This window comes from Scardinius erythrophthalmus, assembly GCF_964197995.2.
Source record: "Scardinius erythrophthalmus genome assembly, chromosome: 1".
In the NCBI taxonomy this organism is placed as follows: Eukaryota; Metazoa; Chordata; class Actinopteri; order Cypriniformes; family Leuciscidae; genus Scardinius; species Scardinius erythrophthalmus.
The window spans coordinates 35,335,696-35,355,710 of record NC_138221.1 but is presented as its reverse complement, the minus strand read 5'-3'; the positions used below and the strand labels follow the sequence as shown (position 1 = coordinate 35,355,710).

The following is a 20,015-nucleotide window of genomic DNA, read 5'->3' as shown; positions in this document are numbered from 1 at the left end:
CTAACAAATACATCCCCATTTCCAAATCTATACTCTAGAACACATACACAACGATTCCCACGATGGAAAAGAAGGAAAGGTAGAAAGAATGCTGAGATGAATACACATTTGTGGTAACAGAATTCTAAGAGTTAAAACAATGGAGTACTAAAAGTCACATTGTTGCATGAATTATGGATGTCACATGTTTTCACTTCTTGTGGGAAACAACCTAACACTAGGCACAGGAACTGATGTAACAAAACGTTCCTATATATATGAGTGCTTCTGTATGAGGCTTTGCTTTTTGATTTTGCTGTCTTTTAGCCCTGAAAAGGATCTAACACCTTTTCAGCTTATATTTCAGATTCTTTGATTGATCTGGCTCCGCTGAATATTTTGACTTGTAGACCTCGGACGAGAACAAGTAATTCAATATTGCTGCTACTGAATATAAGGTATTTTAGTCATTGTGAATCTGTACTCAGGACTGCCCTGAAACCGGATAGAGCTGCAATTATTACAACCTGTAACCTTTTGTTGATTTGCTAACCATTTTTGTATTGTATAACCAGTATCTTAATCTTTTGTATAAATAAATTTTATTTTGTAAAGACAAGTACTGTTTTATATCATATTCTCAGCTCTTCACAATATTGTTCTATATCAGATAGCAGCAGAGCATAATAATAATAAAACATAATATTGCTCTTCTTCAACGAAGCCAACCTTGGATGAAATTCTGCTGGAAGGTAAGCATGAACTTTGATCTATAGGTTTGAAACAAAGAGTCTTGTATTGTTTACTTTAGGGTAATACTATTCCTAGATTTGCTGATATGTATTAGACAAGCCAAAGGAAAGCAACCCTGTAAATCTGACCTGACAGCACAAGGCTATTATAGATAACTTTAGTTACTATAAGGCTAATCAGGAGTTGAGATAGGCTATTCTCACAACAATAGATCTCACAACAGCATCTATACATCTCTTTAACAGCACTTTGTTGCTCCTTTGTGCTTAAAGAAGGTTAAAGCAATGGTAATGTTCATTCACTTTCCACTCCAGAGAAGAAGTGATTGAAACAATCTTGTATAAAGCGCTATATAAATAAAGGTGACTTGACCATGAGGCCCATTGAGTGCTTCTAGTCTGATCTGGCAACCAATCCCCCCTTTTTATGTTTTCATCCTCGTTGTACTGAAAAATGCACGACTGAAAAATAATTACCTATCAACATCAGGGTATTAACAAAAACAACAACAGTGCTCTACTACAGTCCAGAGGATGTCTGTAATAGAGTGTCTATTATGTGGTTTGGTTTGAACTGCATTGTATGTTTAGGACAATATCTCACAGACGGTACATTTGTACACATTACAATGTACAGGCTGTACATTTAACATGATATCAGGTATTAGGTAATACAAAGAGTAAAATAATGATGAAAAAGCAAAAACGGTAACGGAGAACATAATAAAACAAAGAAAAAGTGATTATTGTTGTGTACCGTATATTAATGGTGGTATCTGGCAACCCACCTGCTGTGTGTTCAAATTTGAGACGTGACTCGTTGGCCCCGCCCCTCACGCCGAAAAAGAAAAACGCATTTCCCCTCGACCAATCAGCAGGCGAGTTCCTCGCATGTGTGTATTGTTTAAACTGGCCAAAGCAAACGAGCAGTGCGAGCACACAAACTTCCACACGGAGACATGGCGGCCGCAGTGTCCGTTAGCGCAGCTGCCAGAGACGAGAAATCCTTCACTGGTGCCAATTTTGCCCCGAATCCACTCTATACAGGTTACGACCAAGCAGGCGAACCTGAAAACTGGGAGTATGAAACGGGCAAACAAGTTGAATCGGACGCCGTCGATGAGGGCTCACCGGCGGCGGGTAGCGACTGTTCGCGACGGCTCGATGATGAACTGATGGCCCTCAGTCCAGAAGAGATTGCCAGCCGTTTGGAAAGAACTAGAAGAGAGTTTTATAATCGGCGAAAAATAATAATAAAGAACCTCCCAGCCGACATCAGCAATCAGGTTTGTACATCAAACAATAGTTTTATGTAACTTGGTGGACTTTAGGACTGGCATCCCAAGCTTGATCCATTTACCGTTTCGGTTATCGCTGACTCAGTAAGTTAGTTAATGGACTAGATTTTTTTTACAGTGTTTTGGTGTCTGCTGTGTCAATGTGCACAGTGCGGATGGTCAGTGTTTCAGAGAGATGCTTTGACCACACCGAACCTCGTGTCATCGCAGCCATTAAAGAGACACGGTAACGGGATGGAGTCCAATGGGAGTTGTTTAACATTAACTGTATTGAAATGTTGCTTGACTGTTCATTTGATTTAATGCAAGCTGAATGCCCGGATGGTTATTCACAGGCACAGCTTGTGTGAATTAATTTTATATGTTCGCTGCTTCATTTCAATAATTCTATCACATCTCTCAAAATCTGACTCTTAAATCTGAAAATATTAATTGTGGCCATTTCCATGAAGTTTCATGTCACGAATGTTACTTTACAAACGGTTGTTTACCAGTGTCTGCCAAGCAGTTTTGACGCTTGGAACAAATTACTATTGTTTTTTGTCTTTATTAATAAGCTGAAATGGTGATTTAGTACCTTCATTTTCACTAGTGCTTATTTTTTAGATACAACTAATGTTACTCAATTCAGGAGCAGTTTTGGGTAAGTTACTCAAACTGATTACTGTACTAATTACACTCTAAAATACAAGGATAGACATGAAACTGCTCTTTTAAATATAAAATTGCATAAATTATTCTTAAACTGACCAAAGTGTGTTAAGGGAGACGGTTACCCTAAATGTTGATGTTAAATCCATTATTGTTTCATATAGAATTGTTCTGTCGTCTTAACAGTATTTAGCTTTACATCAGAAGTCACTAAACTACAGGAAAATAAAGCTTAATCCCTAGATTGGTAATGAATTACAGGAGTACTGGATGACACGAGGTTCTATGTGGTTAAAGCATCCCTCTGAAACTCTGATCATCCGCCTTCACATTGACACAGCAGATTCAATTGCCGACACCAAAGTTCATACGGGTCAGTTGGTTCTTGTTCTTTGTGCATGTGGTTCTCTTAGGAAAATGCTTGATTCATGGGGAAAACAGGTGTGTGTGTGTGTGTGTGTGTGTGTGTGTGTGTGTGTGTGTGCGCCTCTGGTATTGTCCAGATAGGAATGGGAGCAGCGAGGACGACAAAGGACAGAAGGCGCTGAAACAAAACGTTTTGCTTTCACTGAAACTAAAAGAAAGTGCTGGTTCATAGTATGGTAACATGTAGGAAGCCTGAAAGTAAAAGTAGAAAGCATTGTGAAAAGTTGTTTATAAATCCCTCAATCATAACCACTGAATGACCCTTCAAAATGAGTCATGGGAATAGAGATGAGAGCTGAGCTATTCGATTAGTTCTGAATTTATTCAAAATGAAGGATCCTGTGATTGTTCGATGAATTAAATTCTTCCATTGTGGTGACAGTGTTTTTTTGTGGTTTTTTTTTTTTTTTCTGTTGTCTTTCTTTAGGAGGTGCATGAGCTGTTAAGCAACTATGATTTGAAGTACTGCTTTGTGGACAAGTACAAAGGGACAGGTGTGTATGACTCATATTATCATGTGAATGGACATTTGTCTTTTTTTAATGTAGATATTGGCAGCATTTTACATCATTCTTAGCTGATTAAGTCTTTATTTAGCATCAGCTGTTCAGGATTTTAGCCGTTTTAAAGGTAGCACTGCTATTTTGTGAACCCTAAATATGAAACAACTTAACATACCCTTTGCAGATTGTTTTAGTTTTAGGCATCCTATTTATTTTTAACTTTGTTTCTTAAAAATGTGGGGGTTTTGTCAATGCTTTTATTATTATTATTATTATTATTATTATTTTTTAGCAAAGATGCTTTAAATTTATGACAAATGACAGTAAAGCGATTTGTAAAATTTTTTTTTTTTTTTTAAGTGAAGAATCCTGAAAAGAAAATGTATCGCAGTTTCCACAAAATACCAAGCAGCACAACTGATTTAAACATTAATAATAAATGATTCATGAGCATCAAATCAGCATATTAGAATAATTTCTGAAGGATCATGTGACACTGAATGCTATGTAATGATGCTGAATTTATTTTTGACTTAAATATTAATAATTTATTCCTGTGCTACATATTTATATATTTATATAATTTTTCAAAAAAATTTGAATGTCTAAATTATTATTATTATTTTTTTCTTATGATTGCCATTCCTCATTTTCCCTGTTTTTCCTATTCAAGCCTTTGTGACGCTACTGAATGGTGAGCAGGCCCAGTTTGCGATAAAGGAATTTCACCAGTATGTTCTCCGTGACCGTGAGATCTCTGTGCAGCTGCAGCCGACGGACGCTCTGCTATGCATCGCCAACCTTCCCAGGGCTTTCACCCAGCAACAGTTTGAGGAGCTCGTTCGCCCCTTTGGAAACATAGAGCGCTGCTTCCTGGTGCACAGTTCTGCCACGGGCCACTCGAAGGCCTATGGCTTTGTGGAGTACATGAAGAAGGACTCAGCAGCCAGGGCGAAGTCAGAGCTGCTGGGGAAGCAGCTTGGGTCACGTATGCTGTACGTGCATTGGACAGAGGTTGGATCGCTCACGTATCCCATGCTGCACTCTCGCTGCCTCTGTGTGGACCGACTACCTCAAAACATCCTCACCGCTCAGGATCTCTGCAGTGTGTTGACTGACACGCACGCTCCTATATTCTGCCAGGTTGGTACGAGCACTTTTGACTCTTACTTCAAGTGTGGAAGTAAGAGTTTGTTCACACAGTGTGTTTTTGGGTTCCATTGCGCTCTTTTCCACTGTTTTCTATGCTAACGTGCTCTAGATGCGCTTTTCTCCACAGAAATTTATTTCAAGGGATATTATGATAGTTTTGAATTATTATTATTATTATTATTATTAGAGATGCACTGATACTTGGGAAGCTAAGGTGGGACATATTGAATGGCTCCTCCCCCTTTTCAAATATCGGCAATAGCGTTTAGTTTACCTCACAGACTGGAAGTCGTACTTGACAGCACCATGGACGCGAATCCGAGCGCTGATGATACGTTGGATTCAATAGTAGAGGTGTGAATAAATTCTAGATATTTCATTAACCAACGTACAGTTGGAAAATGGCAGGACGCTTTAGATTCTAGAGAGCATTTGATTGGACAGAAGATGTGATGAGAAGCTGAAGTCCGCGGTGATGTCATAAAAATCTGTGATCCATTTTAGCGGAAGTGAGAGACTAATTTTTGAATGCTTATATCTCCTAAGTGTGAATTTTGTCATTGTTTTGGAACACACAAGCTTATTCATAACCTTAAGGCTAACATTCACATTCACGCACCTTTAAACTATACAAGGAACCCTCTCATTTGGTACATTACTATAATATTTGAGGTTAAAATTAACAACCGAAGCGCAACTTTATTTTCAGATATGATAATTACTCAAATAAAAACTGAAATGTTTGTATACATTTGTATGAACATTGGATAACTTTCCTGATGTTAATGCAAAGATAAGTGACACAGTTCACAAGCTGTTTTGAGGCCTTTCTGCCACAGAAACAGATTAAATGAGACGTGATGCGTTTCGGAAAGTTGTACTGTTTATTTAAACTCCATTTGATGTTCATGCATGTTTTTTCATGCAATAACTTGTATTAAAGGGATAGTTCACTTTGAAATTAAATGTTGGTATGTTTTAGCTTACCTCAAGGGCATCCAAGATGTAGGTGTCTTTTGTTTCCGCAGTAGTTTCAATTTTGATATTTTAAGGTCAAACCGTTCTTGTCTGTCAGTCATATAATGCAGGTCTATGGTCACTGTCTCAAAGAGCATGCACAGAGAAGTCCAAATTAAACAATTCCCCATTGTAAGTAAACATTGATGGCCTAAGACACGAAACAAGCGGTTTGTGTGAGAAAACGAACAGTATTTATATCGTTTTTACCTCTACACTAGCCTGACTACGCCAGACTTCGTACTTCCGCTCAATTTTAGTTCGCTTCTGTACTCAGTCTGAGACCGCGTCATAGCTTTCCGTTTTCCTCCGGCCTGAAAGCAGCCGGCCAATCAACGAACAGAGGGCGGGCTGAGAGCCGTGACGTAGACACTGATTGTACCGTGGATGCGTAGATTTACTTCACATAATCTGCAAAAGTCGTTCACAACCATGTTCACTCCGGTATTTCGCTTGATGGTTTTGTTTTTGCAATATACATGTTTACAGTGGAAGTTAGATGCGGCTGAGCATGCGCATAACACACACGCCATAACCAAACGTTATGTGATTGGCTTACGGGTAACCAATGATTTTAAACTTCAGACAAGCCCCCCCCCCCCCCCCCCACGACAAAGAAAACGCTTTTCAATTATGCCATGCCAGACTCTGATACAAAGCGAAGTAGCAGAGTTTGGTATTACCAGGCTACCTCTACACAACCACGTCCAGGTCTGAGGGCGCACGCGCTTCCTGGTGTGTGACGTGTGCGCGCGTTCTGGCTTAGTCTGCGCAAGCGCCGGAAAGTGTACAAGAGGTAAAAACGATATAAATACTGTTTGTTTTCTCACACAAACCGCTCATTTCGTGTCTTAGGCTATCAATGTGCACTTACGATGGGGAATTGCTTAATTTGGACTTCTCTGTGCATGCTCTTTGAGGTGGTGACCATAGACCTGCATTATATGACTGACAGACAAGAACGGTTTGACCTAAAAATATCAAAATTGTAACTACTGCGGAAACAAAGACACCTAGCCTACATCTTGGATGCCCTTGAGGTAAGCTAAAACATACCAACATTTTATTTCAAAGTGAACTATTCCTAAAAAGTGGTAGAACGGACTCGCGCTACTGGGATATTGCGTCACAACTAAGATTTATTGTTTATTTCTTGATACAATGGACAGAATTTAAAAACAAAGACTCTTTCTTATCAGAAGTATCAAAGCTCTTTGGAATTATTGGATGGGATGTGCGTTACAAATAATGTTTGGTTTAGGGGAAAAACCACAGGTCTAGCAACTCCTGCTTTAAAGCCGATTAAAAAAACAAACAAAAAAACTGCTAATGTGTTGTCACATGAACTTCAATGGCTTCATTTTCTTCACACACAGTATGAGATGCATTCTGACACTTTTTTTTTTTTGGACCCTTTTGATTTACAGGATATAATTGGCCAAGACCATCTGCTGTTTTTAAACTATCACCTGATGATCGATAGTGAAAATAATTGCTTTTATCTGCCAGTACCGATTTTTGCCCGTACATTGGTGCACTCCTAATTATTATTAAAGATGGTATAATGTGCAATAAGAAATGTATAATAAGTAGGTAGGGTCAATTTTGTTTGCCATTTATATGTACTCGCTAAAGCGGCAGATGGCAAGATATTGTAATCAACATGCCATTTAATTATTTCTCCAGTGCTGGAGTTTTAATTTGAAGTCATGGTCGTCATGTTTCCATATGCTCCGTAGCTGTTATTTACCTGGTGGAACATTGTATGCTTTGTGCAGTATTATGGTAATAAATCTAGGGTGCCTGTGATATACAGCTAATGAAAAACTAGCAGAAAGATTAAGATAATGTGGCTGATCGGACTGAAGGTAGGAACTGTCTTCAGCCTTTTGTGAATAGAAATGGAGCAGAGCACTGTTTAAAAAAACAAATGTTGAGGAGTGGTGCACTAAGTGATCACATTTTTGCCTGGCAGATGACAAAACTGGCAAAAATAAGAAAATTAAGATGTTCTACAAATCAGGTTAAAGCGAAACTGCACGATTTGATTTGCCATCACTTGTCCACTAGCTAGAAATCCCTTGTTTTTGATGTAACAAATTGTTTTCCCCTACTTTTACAGTCAAACTTCTAAATTTCCACTTGTTCTGGTCTTACTGCAAAATGTTCAAGTGTTTTTATTCCAGCTTCTCTACTGACATTATCCTATGGATGACTGACATTTATCCATTCCGGCTCATAAACATTGTAATAAGTCTTAAAGTTGTTGTGCCTTTAGGCGAAAATCTTTGTTAACCTTAGCACAAAAAAGCACAAATATAATAGAATAAAGGTACAAATAAAAATGTTTTTGGGTAGGTCTAACACTAGTATTCAGAAATACTACAGAAAGTGAATAAAGTAATCAAATGTAAAATAACACTGAATAAATTTAGTCCTGAATAATTAAATACATAGGCTAGGCTATTAATCCTGATTCCTTACAATTAAAGAGATCTTTTTTTGTTTTGTTTTGTTGACAAAATTAATGACAGACACACATGACTGTTACTTTAAGAACTAGTGCAATGATCCATTACTGTTTAGTTATACTGTCTGTCACATGCGTTTTATGCTTAAGACATAACCGACTGTCTACGAGGTTACTCACCAAGACCTGAGTTTTGACACAATTTTGCATGTTGTTTTTTTCCTGTTAAAGCTGTTAAAATCGCTTGAATGTTTAAACTGGTAAGACTTAAAAGATGTGAAAATGCTAAACATTAGTTACGATGCAATGCTGGCCCGATTGTGCAAGTGACAATCCCGTCATGTCCCGACTCCAAAACGCGAGTGTGTAGTATCGCCGCCTGCTTGACGCTTGGCTTGTACAGAGAGAAGACGCAGCAGCGCTGAACACTTTGTGAAATTGCGTCTCGGAGAAAGTTTTAAAATTAATGATTTGTTTTTATAAGCTGTGTGGATTAATCTACATGCTAAAGTGAATCAATGTTTGCGGGAATTTCCCGCATTGTAAGTGGGAGACGTGGAAATGATTAAAATGATTCACAATACCTGCAATCCCGCGCTGAAATTTGAGCCCTGAATAGGGAAAAATTGATGTGTGGCCTATGAGAATTGATTTTGAATCGACCACATTTAAAAAAATAAAATAAAAAGATTAATTGAAAAATCCTGTGACATCCTTATGGCTGTGGTGTGGACTCTGTTCTCATAGAATTAGAATGATTATTAAACGTATGTTTATAATTATTGAACATCTTTGTGTAAACAAAGCTGTAGTCAAATGAGCTGACTTTATGATGCTTAAATGGAGTTTTTGTCCTTTATGGTTCTTGACCCCTGTCCCTTTTCACTTTTGTCTTTATGGAAAGGAACAGCCTGAGCTTTCTGCTAAACGTTTGTGGTTGACACATTTTTCAGTTTTGTTTTCTGCTTTTGGTTTTTATGCATAGGCTATTTTCAGATTTCCTGAATTTCCCCTTTATTCTTCCACTGTGTTCAGCTCTGTCACCTTTGACCTGTTTTCCATGAGGCCATGCTGAGTGCTCCATGGCAGAGTGCATTGGTTTCTGTGGTGACAGTCACATGACCGGCCCAGGTGCTGTCAGTCAGCAGGTCATTCTGGAATGAGAGCGAGCTACTGCCTTTTTCATATTTTAAATGTGTGTACCACATACGCCGCAGGCTGCAAGGCATTGTTGGCATCGTTTGTCATGTTCCCCATTGCTTTGGAATTAGCAGAGGCTTTTGGGAGTTAATTCTCATTAAATCCAGTTGTGCTCCCAGTTAAATTTCCCAGGTTTTAGTCAAGTATTGGATTGGCCTCCCTCATGTGGATGAGGCTCCCCTCATGCGTAAAATGGCCAAATAATGTCTAATGAATTTTTCCAGTAATATATAATCAAGGCCTTAGCGCCTCATTGTCTTTGCTTGAACACAGTTCCACTCATACAAGAGGCAACCATTCCTGACGGAGTCATTAAGATTATTGTAGCTCCCAAGTCTCTCTGCTCTAAGTATGCATGTGTTTTCCATAGATTAGCATAGTACTGGGCTTTGAAATACATTGTAATCACTCTGCCCAAACCAAAGTACTGTGCTTGTCCTGGTGTTCTGTCTCCCCTTCCTCTCTCCACTGTTTTATCCTGTTGACTTGTGGAGGTACAACTGTTCTTACAGGTTAGACTTCCATCTACTGTTGGACATGTTAGAAGTCATCATGCATGTCGTTCCAAATGATTATTTCTGAGTAGAATCAAATGTCCTGATGTTGTAATCTTTGGACTAGTGTTGTCAAAAGTACAGACTTCGGCACCAAGTCGGTACTGAAATTTAAAAAGTGACGACACCAGCATTTCCCTCTAGTATTTTGAGCGCTGTTGAACAGATTCTTAAATACCTCTGGTTGGCCATTGTGTTCACGGGCTCAACATATGTCTGTGATTGTCTACAATGATCAATGCTTCAAAAACATGTTTTCACCGAGCGCTTGCACAGATACACACGGGAGGGGTTGAAAGCAGGTGTCTATCAGTGGATATATTAGGGATCCGCTGATAGACGCCTGCTTTCAAATGCTCTCTTGTTTTTGGAATTGAAAATGTTTTATATATTTCTTGCAAAGTTGCAACCAACTATCTGTGATTAATGCCAACATCAACTTATCAGCAACAACTCCAACAACAGCCATATCAGCAGCTTAACACCGTTTTCTTTGACGTTTAAAGGAATGCTCACTCAAAATTGGAAATTATCTACTCACCCTTATGTCGAACCAAACCTTTATGACTGACTTCTGCAGAACAGAAAATATATAGCCTATATTGTGAAGAATGTTGGTAACTAGGGGTGTAAGAAAAAATCGATACACTTGAGTATCGCGATATTTTATTTTGCAATACTGTATCGATTTTCAAAAATGCAATATCTTTTTTTTTTTTTTTTTTTTAACGTCCAAAAATATTCATGGTAAGACAGTGGTTCACGTTTATGTTGTTTAAATCCCTACCACTAGATAGCTATGCTGAGACGCACCACTAGTGTCCTCGCCAGGCTCGCCTATAACGGTGCGTGTCCACTGGACATTTTAGGATTGACAGCGGACCGTAGAAAGCGTTGAGAGCGAGAGCGTCAAAAAGTTGGGCAGTTCCTTTATACAAATATCAAGCTAAAAACGCAGTCGGCAGCCAATTGCTGTGAGGTTCGGGATGTGATGTCTACCTTGAGAGTTTAAACATATGCAAATTGTGCCAGAGTTTATGCTGGATTTAGTGCGTAAATCATTTTGTTTACAAATTAGACGTTGTGCAGTTGTTATATAGCCTATATGTTAAATATTTCATTTTGGATGTGTTTATTGTGATTATATTGGCTGGTTTTATAAAAGTTTATACAACTGAAAGGATATCTTTGCTTGGTGCATTTGGAAACAAAGCTTGTCTATTTCTAAATGTAATCGCGTGCATCGTTCACATCAAACGCGAAGAGAGCATCTGGCGCGAGTGATTGCAATGTTAAGTCAATGCAAAGACGCGTTTACGCGCGCGTCTGGAGGTCCTGCGGCACGAGGCGTTTAGTGCGGCGCGGTTCGCCTCATTCGCGCGTCCAGTTCTTTTAAAATCTTGTATCACATAAAACTTGATTTCAATATGACAAATTCATTTTGTTCACTTTAATCCACTTTCATTCATTTTCGTCCAGTTCACGTTGGTTTTGTATTGTGATAGGGGCTATGTACCTATTTTCTTTTATTATGGCCTACTTGAGCATATAAACATTTGCTCACTAAGAACCTGTAAACCACAAGCCCAAACTGGCAGTTTGATTTTCTGTGTACTGAATTGTTTACCTAAAGTAAACTTCTTTGACTTTGATGCACATCATGTCTTTTTTTTAAATATTTTTAATATATTTACTTTAAAAAAAATCCCAATATATCGCCTTATGCACAGTATCGAAATATATTGCAATATATTGAATCGTGACCCATGTATCGTGATACGTATCGTATCGCCAGATTCTTGCCAATACACAGCCCTATTGGTAACCAAAAGGTTTTGGTTACAATCAACTTTCAATGTATGGACAATAAAAAACAACGCATCTAAATATTTGTAATGTTCTGCAGAAGAAAGTGTGTAAATTAAGGGATAGTTCACCCCAAAATGTAAAATCAAGTCAGTTGTTATACTGGCTGGGGTGGCCTCATATCTAAAAAAAAAAATTATGAAATTGATTTCTTTTCCCCCATAGCTTGCTCAAGGTCAGGATTGTAGTTTTCGACGGTTTGCAGTGCTGGAGTTCTCCACACCTGAGATGGCTGAGGACGTGCAGCGGCTGACTGATGGAAGATCTCTGGGTGGGACTCGTATACGTGTGTCTTTCTGCGCCCCTGGACCACCTGGAAGGAGCATGTTAGCTGCCCTCATTGCTGCCCAGACCATGGTACCAACCCCACACACACACACCACTTCTTGGTGAAAATCAAACCATTCACAAAAGAAACTGTTCTGCATTGTGCAATAGAATGATAGTTTCACTTTACGGTTTTGTTAAAAACGAAGCGTTAATTTAGTGAAAGGTGGAATGTTTTGCATTCAGTTCCCTCTTTTAATTTAATTTGGTTGTGGTTCATATAAAACCTTCATTTTGTAATGTCATGTTGAATCTTTGTATCAGTATGGATTAAGTGCTTGTGGTTTTACATGCTCATGTAAATGTCGTCCTGTACGTCTGCAGGCCTTGAACCGAGGGAAAGGTCTCCTCCCTGAACCTAATGCCATACAGATTCTTACTGGCCTCAATAACCCTGCCACGCTGAAGATGATGATGGCGTCTCTCAACCCGGGACATAAACAAGGTGCTTATTCTCATTGATTTCCTTGTGTATGCTCGTTTGTATTCTCATCCAGACGATGGATTTGATTGTCACTCTTCTCTCAATATGCAGGCCTTCTGGGAGCTGCCCCCGCCGTCCCTCTGCTGGCCAACCCTGCCCTCTCTGCTGCCCTCATGCAGATGCTGCTCCAGAACCAAGTCCAACAGGTAATGTCAATCCTTCCCTCATCACCTGCCACTGTCCCAGCAGCATGTGTTATAGCCCTCTCACTCTCTTCTTCTCCCCTCTCAGCAAGCTCTTTTAGGGAATCCTCTTCTTTGGGCACATATTCTGCACAATAAAGAGTGCAGTCTCCTTCCTTGTGTGAGTGGTTGCTCTGTGTGGGTGTGAGGTGGTTGTGTGCTTTTTAATAGTCAAACTATTCTTCTACCGCATATTAATAGTTTGAGTCCAAGCGAATAGTTGGTAAAACCCCATTAGCTACATCTATCAGCCAGAATTTATCAAACATTTTTGCCTTTGTGTGCTGTTTACATCCTCTAATTTTGTAACTGACAAGTGTCTGTTTCTGAAGAATTTTACTGTATAAAACTGTCAAACTAACACAGTTCTTGTCTTTCCACAGGCTGGATTGCTGAGTGAAAATCCTCTAGCTGCTCTTCCTCTCCAACAAGGCATTAACATGCTGGGAGAGATGTCTCAAGGTATCACACTTTTGTAATGGTCTGTTTGTGCTCTTATTTACTGGGGCAGGTTTCCCTTAGGCCGGTGACACACTGGATGCGTGGCGTGAGCGTGGCGTTTCTGTTGCGTGGCGGCTGCATCGCGTTTTCCATGTCTTTGCACACCAGAAGCGTGTCTGACGCGGCGCTGCTGCTGCTAGGTGACATATTGGTGACATGGGGAGAGAGTTGTGGAAGGCCTATACTTCATGTTAAACATAAATATATAGCAGCTAAGACAACGTCGGCAGTGTTGACGGCAATATAGACTATAGAATATTTCGTTCTGTATTGACAGGTGCAGTATTTGAAAATCGATAATATTTTTTTAAATTGCATTTATATTTGCATTTATGTCAAACCCTAGACACTTTCAAACATCAAAATGACATTTATTAATATGTATTCGTGTCAAAATGTCATATAAACATCTTTTCCTATTCAATTTTGCCTGGAAACGCTTCCAAGACGCTTGCGTGTCGTGTGAAAAATAGGCGTCGGTTCTATTTCTAGTAGGCACGCGTTTTCCGCGCGGCTCGAGACGCGCGTGTCACGCACGCAGTGTGCAAGCTCTAACCTGTTAACATGGGAGCCGAAATAAAAACGGACACGCCACGCAGCTGAGACGCTCACGCCACGCATCCAGTGTGTCACCGGCCTTAGAGTCTTGGAAAACCATGGAAATATCAAAAGTGCTGCACTTTTTGAATCATCCAAGTTTGTCTCTATTTTTGAGGGAGCTTAACTTGGTAGCAGTCATTTTACTTGGCTTCAGTGTGAAAAAAGATAGAAAAAAATAACTGTGACCAATAGGTAATTACTACTCTAGAGCGGTGACATGCATCTTTCAGCGGTACGTACGTACTTGTGGGTTTTTTTTTTTGTTTTTGTTTTTTTTACTTTTTTGTCTCCATATTTGTTTTTGCCCAATTCCTGAAGTAAAAAATCAGCATATGTGGAACTCACCCTGTTTTGACCTCATAAAGATGCACCTTTTTTTGTGATTGACACATTGAAACCACATATGGAGGTAGTCAAAAAATATATTTGTAGTGGAAATACTAATCCTTCCTGATGCATTCTGGACTGCTGTGATGTGACCGCTCAGCTAATGTTTGATCGTCCTCGACTCAAGTGGTCACAGAACTCATTTGAAACGCATGGTAATGGGTCTTAAATGGGCCGCTAGTGATGCGATCACAGAAAACACTTAGCCTAGTGTTAGTTCACTGAAAAATTAAGATTCTGTCATTCATCACTCGCCCTCATGTCGTTTCAAACCTGTATCTTCAGAGCACAAATGAAGATCTTTTTAATGAAATCTGAGAGCTTACTCTCCCTCCATTGACAACCTACTCAACTACTACTTTCAAGCCCCAGAAAGATATTAAAGACAAAGTAATCCATGTGAATCCAGTGGTTTAACCTCAATTTTATGAAGCGACTTAAGTGTTTGACATCCAAAGATGATTGTAAGTCTTGCGGGTTTGGAACAAAATAGGTAGAAACCGGGCTGATTTGTTTAGGTGACACATTTTATATTGCTCTTTGAGTGCTCTGTTTCGTCTTATTTGTGACGTTTGAGTGCCAAGTAGTCTTGTCAATAATTCCCAAACCTGGTATTTGTATTTGACATACAGATGAAAGTCTACCACAGCAGTCTGATTTTTCAAATTCATTGTTCAATAATCCTAATCAACTGGGAAAACTAATGGAAAATCATTGGCCAAGAAGTCTGGATACCCTGTAGGGTTTAATGTGCTTCTTTAAATTTATTTTCATTCAGGCGCTATTGCTCCAACACTGGGCTTGCAGAATGAGCCTCTTGGCCCCATCAAACAACCATCCCTGAGTCGACCTCTTGGGAGAGAGACCGAGAACCCAGCCACCCCGATTGGCTTTCCCCCACCATCCTCTCCTGCACTGCAGGGATTGAGCATGTCCCTCCTGGCTGGGATGTTAGGAGCAGATGGGCCGACTCTACCAGGGGTGAGATGGGTTACTAATGGCTAATGACTAATCACATGATCTCCCAGAGGAGAGCTTTGAAATTGCTCATGCTGAAGCAACAGCAAATTGAAGCAGTTGTTAGTGTTCAGTGTGATGCTAAAGAGTATCTACAACAGGTTTGTATATTCAAATCTTTTCTTTTCTTGGAGGTGTCTATATTGGGTGAGCCTCCCAAAGAAGTTGGTGTGTCCCAGAACCCCTTTCTCAGTGCTCCTAGCATATTCCCATCCTCAGGTCAGTCTACCTGTGGTGTTTCGTGCACCATTTTTTTTTTTTCTCTCTTATTTTTACCTTGTTGCATTTCTTGAAGAATTACGTTTATTTAGGTGCCAGCAACAGAGCTCACCCCTACAGGAAGAAAACTGCGATTGGAAGCGCGTCTAACCAACGCACAAACCACAGCATCCACTCAAACTATAGCCTGCGCTTCCAAGAGTCTTGCACACCAGAGTTTCCTCTTCTGCACCAGGTTGGCTTATGTGTTAAGAGGAACTTCACTGAATGTGTGACTGCCTCACTATCCCTTTCTAACTGGATGTTGTCACTGTTTGTACCCCATCCGTAGGACCCTTTGTCGCACTTGTATGAACAGCAGGAGGTTCTGGAAAATGCAGCTATTCCCGGCTACGGTTTGCAGGTACAGCCCCTCCTCCTTGCATTGACACTAGCAGAAGGATTCTGTTCCAAGATTGGACTCGTGTGAAATCGTAATTGTCTCTGTGTCTCTCAAGCTCTCCAGGCATGCAGGCTTCGGTGATGCAGGGTCTCCTTTCAGCTATCCACCCAGCCCCCCACAGTCTTATTTCAGCTTTGGTGGCCATACCGGCATCCCCTCCACCCAGCTCAATAAGGTACTCAAAACTGGCCGCTTTGTCAAACCACAATATTGTTTTTTCCTACCACGACAAATATGGCACCTCATGGAACCTGTAGTCAGGTGGGTTTTTTTTTTTTTATACAAGTTAATTATACTTAATTAACTTCATGTTATGGCTTATAATTGGTAAATGGCACATTTTAAAATTCTATACTATTTTTGTCTGAGAAAAAACATGCTGAAGAGAATTTGTTTTTAATTCTTCAAGGCATTAGAGGATTGTGTACTGGATGAACGGCCTGTAACTAATAAGGGATCTACACTTACCCCAACCAGTTCATCTCATAATCCTTCAGAAATCATTCAAATATGCTGATTTGGTGCTCAAGAAACATTTATTAACACAACTATTTTCAATACGTCTGCTTAATTTTGTGAAAACCACTACTTTCCCAGGATTCTTTGAAAAGTTTAAAAGTGAAATGGAAATCTTCTGCAACTTTCTTTACTGTCACTTTTAATTAGTTTAATGTGTCCTTGATGAATAAGTGTTAACTTTTTTTTTTTTTTTAAAAGAGCCCCAAATATTTAAACCGTAGTCTTGTGATCTGCCTTTGGAATGAAATGTGCAATACATTTAAATAACTTTGTTAGTCAGTTCAGCCGTGGTATTATTAAAAATCCTTTCGTTTCGGCGGTCAGAGTGGCCATGCAGCTCATCAAAAAGAGCGACACTTGTTTGATCAGAGTTGGCGGCAAGCCCAAGAATCACTTATCTGGATCCATTTTCAAAAGCTCTTCAATCCATTTTCAGAACTTATATGAAGCATGACATCCTTCTCATCACATAATTCCCTAATACCATCTTTATTACAATTTGTATTTGCGTAGATGGCCGGAACATATGTAAGCCGGCCCAGAAAGTTGAATAAGTGTTTGTTTCTTCAGGCTGTTGGAATGCCTCCAGTGACTCATTCCAGCCTTTTTCCTGCTGCACCTGGTGCTGGTATGAAGGTAGGCCATCTTCAGCCCTGATGTCTAGCATCTATATTTGCTCCTTGTCAATTATCGAATAAGTGTGCCAGGAACCTTTCAACAGGTATTCTTCTTGATTTTTCTGTCCGTGTGTAGACTCCCATCGGCGGGCAGAAGCGTCTGTTCTCCCGTCTCATCCCGTCTCCGGAGCCCAGTCCAGAGGGTGGCTATGTAGGTCAGCACTCTCAGGGTCTCGGGGGACACTATGCTGACTCCTACCTGAAACGCAAACGCATCTTTTGACCAGCACTTGATGGCTTCCTCTGAACCACCAGCTTTTAAAGGGATTGCTACTTTAATACCATCTTTAAGTGTGTGTGTGTGTGTGTGTGAGAGCGTGAAAGAGCGGTGGACCGTCATTGAGTTCACTTGGGGAAAGAAAACAAACAGGAACCATTGGAGGACCCTGAAGCTCCGATGATCGGTCATGGATGATTGCCGAAGTTTGTGTGTGTATATAATTTCAATGTGTATGTAAATAGTTTTTTTCTTTTTTTTTTATTTGCCTTTTTTAATTTTGTTTTAATTTTATTTTTGTTAACCCAAAGATGCAACAAGCACCACAACGAAAGGAAAGGGTTCCTGTCTTGCTCATCTGAATAGTCCTATTTTGTAGGCTTTTTTTATTTTGATTTATTTTGAATAATTTTAAGCAGGACGATAGCCTTTTTCTGCTATGCCTCTTGTTAGTTGTGTATATAGTTGTTCAGTTGTCTAAAAAGGCTTCTCCACTACAAACACTTCCCCTCACACACAAGTGCCAAGCCTTACATGCTTTGAATATCATGTATCTGTGCAACGGATATGGTAGCTGTCTGTTCTCTTCAGTGAGTCACCTGTTTGTGTCTTTATGGGGAGCTCTGGGTTAGTGTTAGTCTCAAAATAGTTTTCCCCCACCACGCACCGTATTTGTGTTGCACTACTTTCCATCCTTTCATCCCATTTTACAGAGTCAAGGTTTTCTGAGCTGATTGTTCAGCGTTGCACTTGGAGGAGATGGATCATGTATATTCATCCTCCAGAATCTGTCCTTTTCCTCACCCGTAATGCTCGTTCACGCTCATTCTTGTTTTTCTGCCTGCTTTCACACCTCTATTTGACCTCGTTCAACCTGCACAGTTTTGCTGTTGCAAAGCGTTAGCGTCTCTGCCGTCACGTTATGAAGCCCCAGCTGGTTGGAGATGGAACATGGGCTGCCGTTCTCCCCTGTTCAGGCTCGGAGTACTGCTGAAGCACAGTATGCCTGCTGTTGCTTCTGTATTTCCACACACACATGCGCACGCACTCTCCTCGTGTCCTCCGTTAGGTGCCTCTCCACTGCAGACCAGCAGAGGGAGCCAGTTAGCTTTTCAGTTGGCACTGCTCCAATTTATTTTTTATTTTTTTATTTTTTAAAACGAGCCAACAGTGTGAAGCAGGCCGGACCTGTGCCCTAGCGTAACATTTACTTTTACCGTTGTATCTGTGACCATCTTTTCCCCCTCTGTGGGTTTAACTGCTGTGCCCCGGAAGGGAAGAAGCTTCTGCAGACTGGAATGTGATTGACGTATGATTGAGTCTGTGTGTGTGTGTGACTTATTAATCTGGTTGACATTTTGATTTGTGATAACGCATTACCTCTGACTTGTACTGCGGCTTACGATGGAACATGGAGTTACTCATGTGCCTAAAAACGGCAGTGTTTACTGTAATCTCTCTAGACTGTGAGCCTCAACTACATTTGACTTTGTTTATTTGCGGTGTACATGCTTGAGTTAGATTATATTTCTTCTCTGGAGTCTTGAGCTCGTGTTCTTATATTTCTTCTAGTCTGTAATGGTATCAAAATTGCTGCTCTATTTTGTATCCATCTGAGTGAAGTTGCACAGTGCAGTATCTTGTAATGATTTTTCATGTGCGATTCATGGTAAGAGCTGCTGCTGAGTGAAATGAACTAAACCTTTCTGATGTTAAATGACCTCTTCATCCCCAATTACTCTTTCCTTTTGTACAGCTCTTCTGCTCTGTTTTTGTGACATTTGAACAAGTAAATGTTATTTAAGTTCACCTTCATGAAGTTTGTGTGGTCAATTAATTATGCACATCAACTACACTAAACCGACTACATCAGGGTTGTCCAAACTCGGTTCTAAAAATGATCACCCAGCACTTTAATGATTATTTATAAACTACTTGAACTAGAGGGGTGTCAATTTAATATCTGGGTTTGCTGGGTACCTGGACTCTGTGGAATCAAAGGAAATGAAGCAGTCTCTGCTGCAAAAGAGGCATTATCAGCAGACCTAAAAAATTGCACAGTACCTCCTATGGATCTAAAACCAATAATTCATTTCTATTTTAAACACAATGGGATTTTTATGCTATGAACAAACTTCATGAAATCAGCCCCAATGTTGGAATAAGTTTCTATCAATTCCAGGATGACACAAGTTTTTAATACTAGAAGATCCACCAAAATGACCAGAAACCTTTTTTTATTCAGTTAGCACTCTTGAATAAGTTTTTAACAAAGTTAACCAAAATAGAGGTTTTTTGTAAAAAATTTATTGTAAACATTGTTTTACCATAAATTTTCCTCGACATGAAAATAGCCACAGCTGGTATGGCGTTAAAAACAAATCAAACAAGCATCAATGATTTTTAACCAGCTTTGTTTAGTTAGTGCTGGTAGTGGCACAATTTAAATATTTATAAAGTGATATTTGTGTTTTTTCCAGTCAAAAATGTCCGGCCTACAAAAAATACCGGTAGCTTATAAATCTCTTGTTATGCTGTATTATCACTCAGGGCCGTGCACAGACTTTTTGAGGGG

The 20,015-nt window shown here is 39.8% G+C and overlaps 1 protein-coding gene across 3 annotated transcripts; it reads left to right on the top strand.

Annotated features, from left to right (window-relative positions):
• Positions 1-281: 281 nt before the first annotated feature.
• On the top strand, positions 282-19,255 carry raver1 (ribonucleoprotein, PTB-binding 1). 3 transcript variants are annotated; one of them, XM_081370035.1, is made up of 15 exons: positions 282-731; positions 1,779-2,017; positions 3,534-3,600; positions 4,283-4,752; positions 12,034-12,225; positions 12,520-12,640; positions 12,731-12,825; positions 13,245-13,323; positions 15,128-15,330; positions 15,501-15,585; positions 15,678-15,820; positions 15,917-15,988; positions 16,083-16,202; positions 17,117-17,182; positions 17,300-19,254. In XM_081370035.1, exons 2-15 carry the CDS (start codon positions 1,907-1,909, stop codon positions 17,444-17,446), a joined length of 1,971 nt encoding a protein of 656 aa, XP_081226161.1. In that variant the 5' UTR covers positions 282-731; positions 1,779-1,906; the 3' UTR covers positions 17,447-19,254. The 3 variants fall into 3 exon arrangements, with proteins under 3 accessions (XP_081226161.1, XP_081226160.1, XP_081226159.1); XM_081370033.1 differs by lacking the exon at positions 282-731 and adding an exon at positions 12,911-12,982 and having other exon boundaries at positions 1,671-2,017; positions 17,300-19,255; XM_081370034.1 differs by lacking the exon at positions 282-731 and having other exon boundaries at positions 1,560-2,017.
• The last annotated feature ends 760 nt before the right edge of the window (positions 19,256-20,015 follow it).

Bases quoted from the DNA above. Each gene is read 5' to 3' on its own strand.
- raver1 (XM_081370033.1), top strand. From the start codon at position 1,691: ATGGCGGCCGCAGTGTCCGTTAGCGCAGCTGCCAGAGACGAGAAATCC. The intron at 13,324-15,127 runs GTATCACACTTT...ATTTTCATTCAG, and splicing joins GCTGGGAGAGATGTCTCAAG to GCGCTATTGCTCCAACACTG. The intron at 15,331-15,500 runs GTGAGATGGGTT...CTTTTCTTGGAG, and splicing joins ATGGGCCGACTCTACCAGGG to GTGTCTATATTGGGTGAGCC.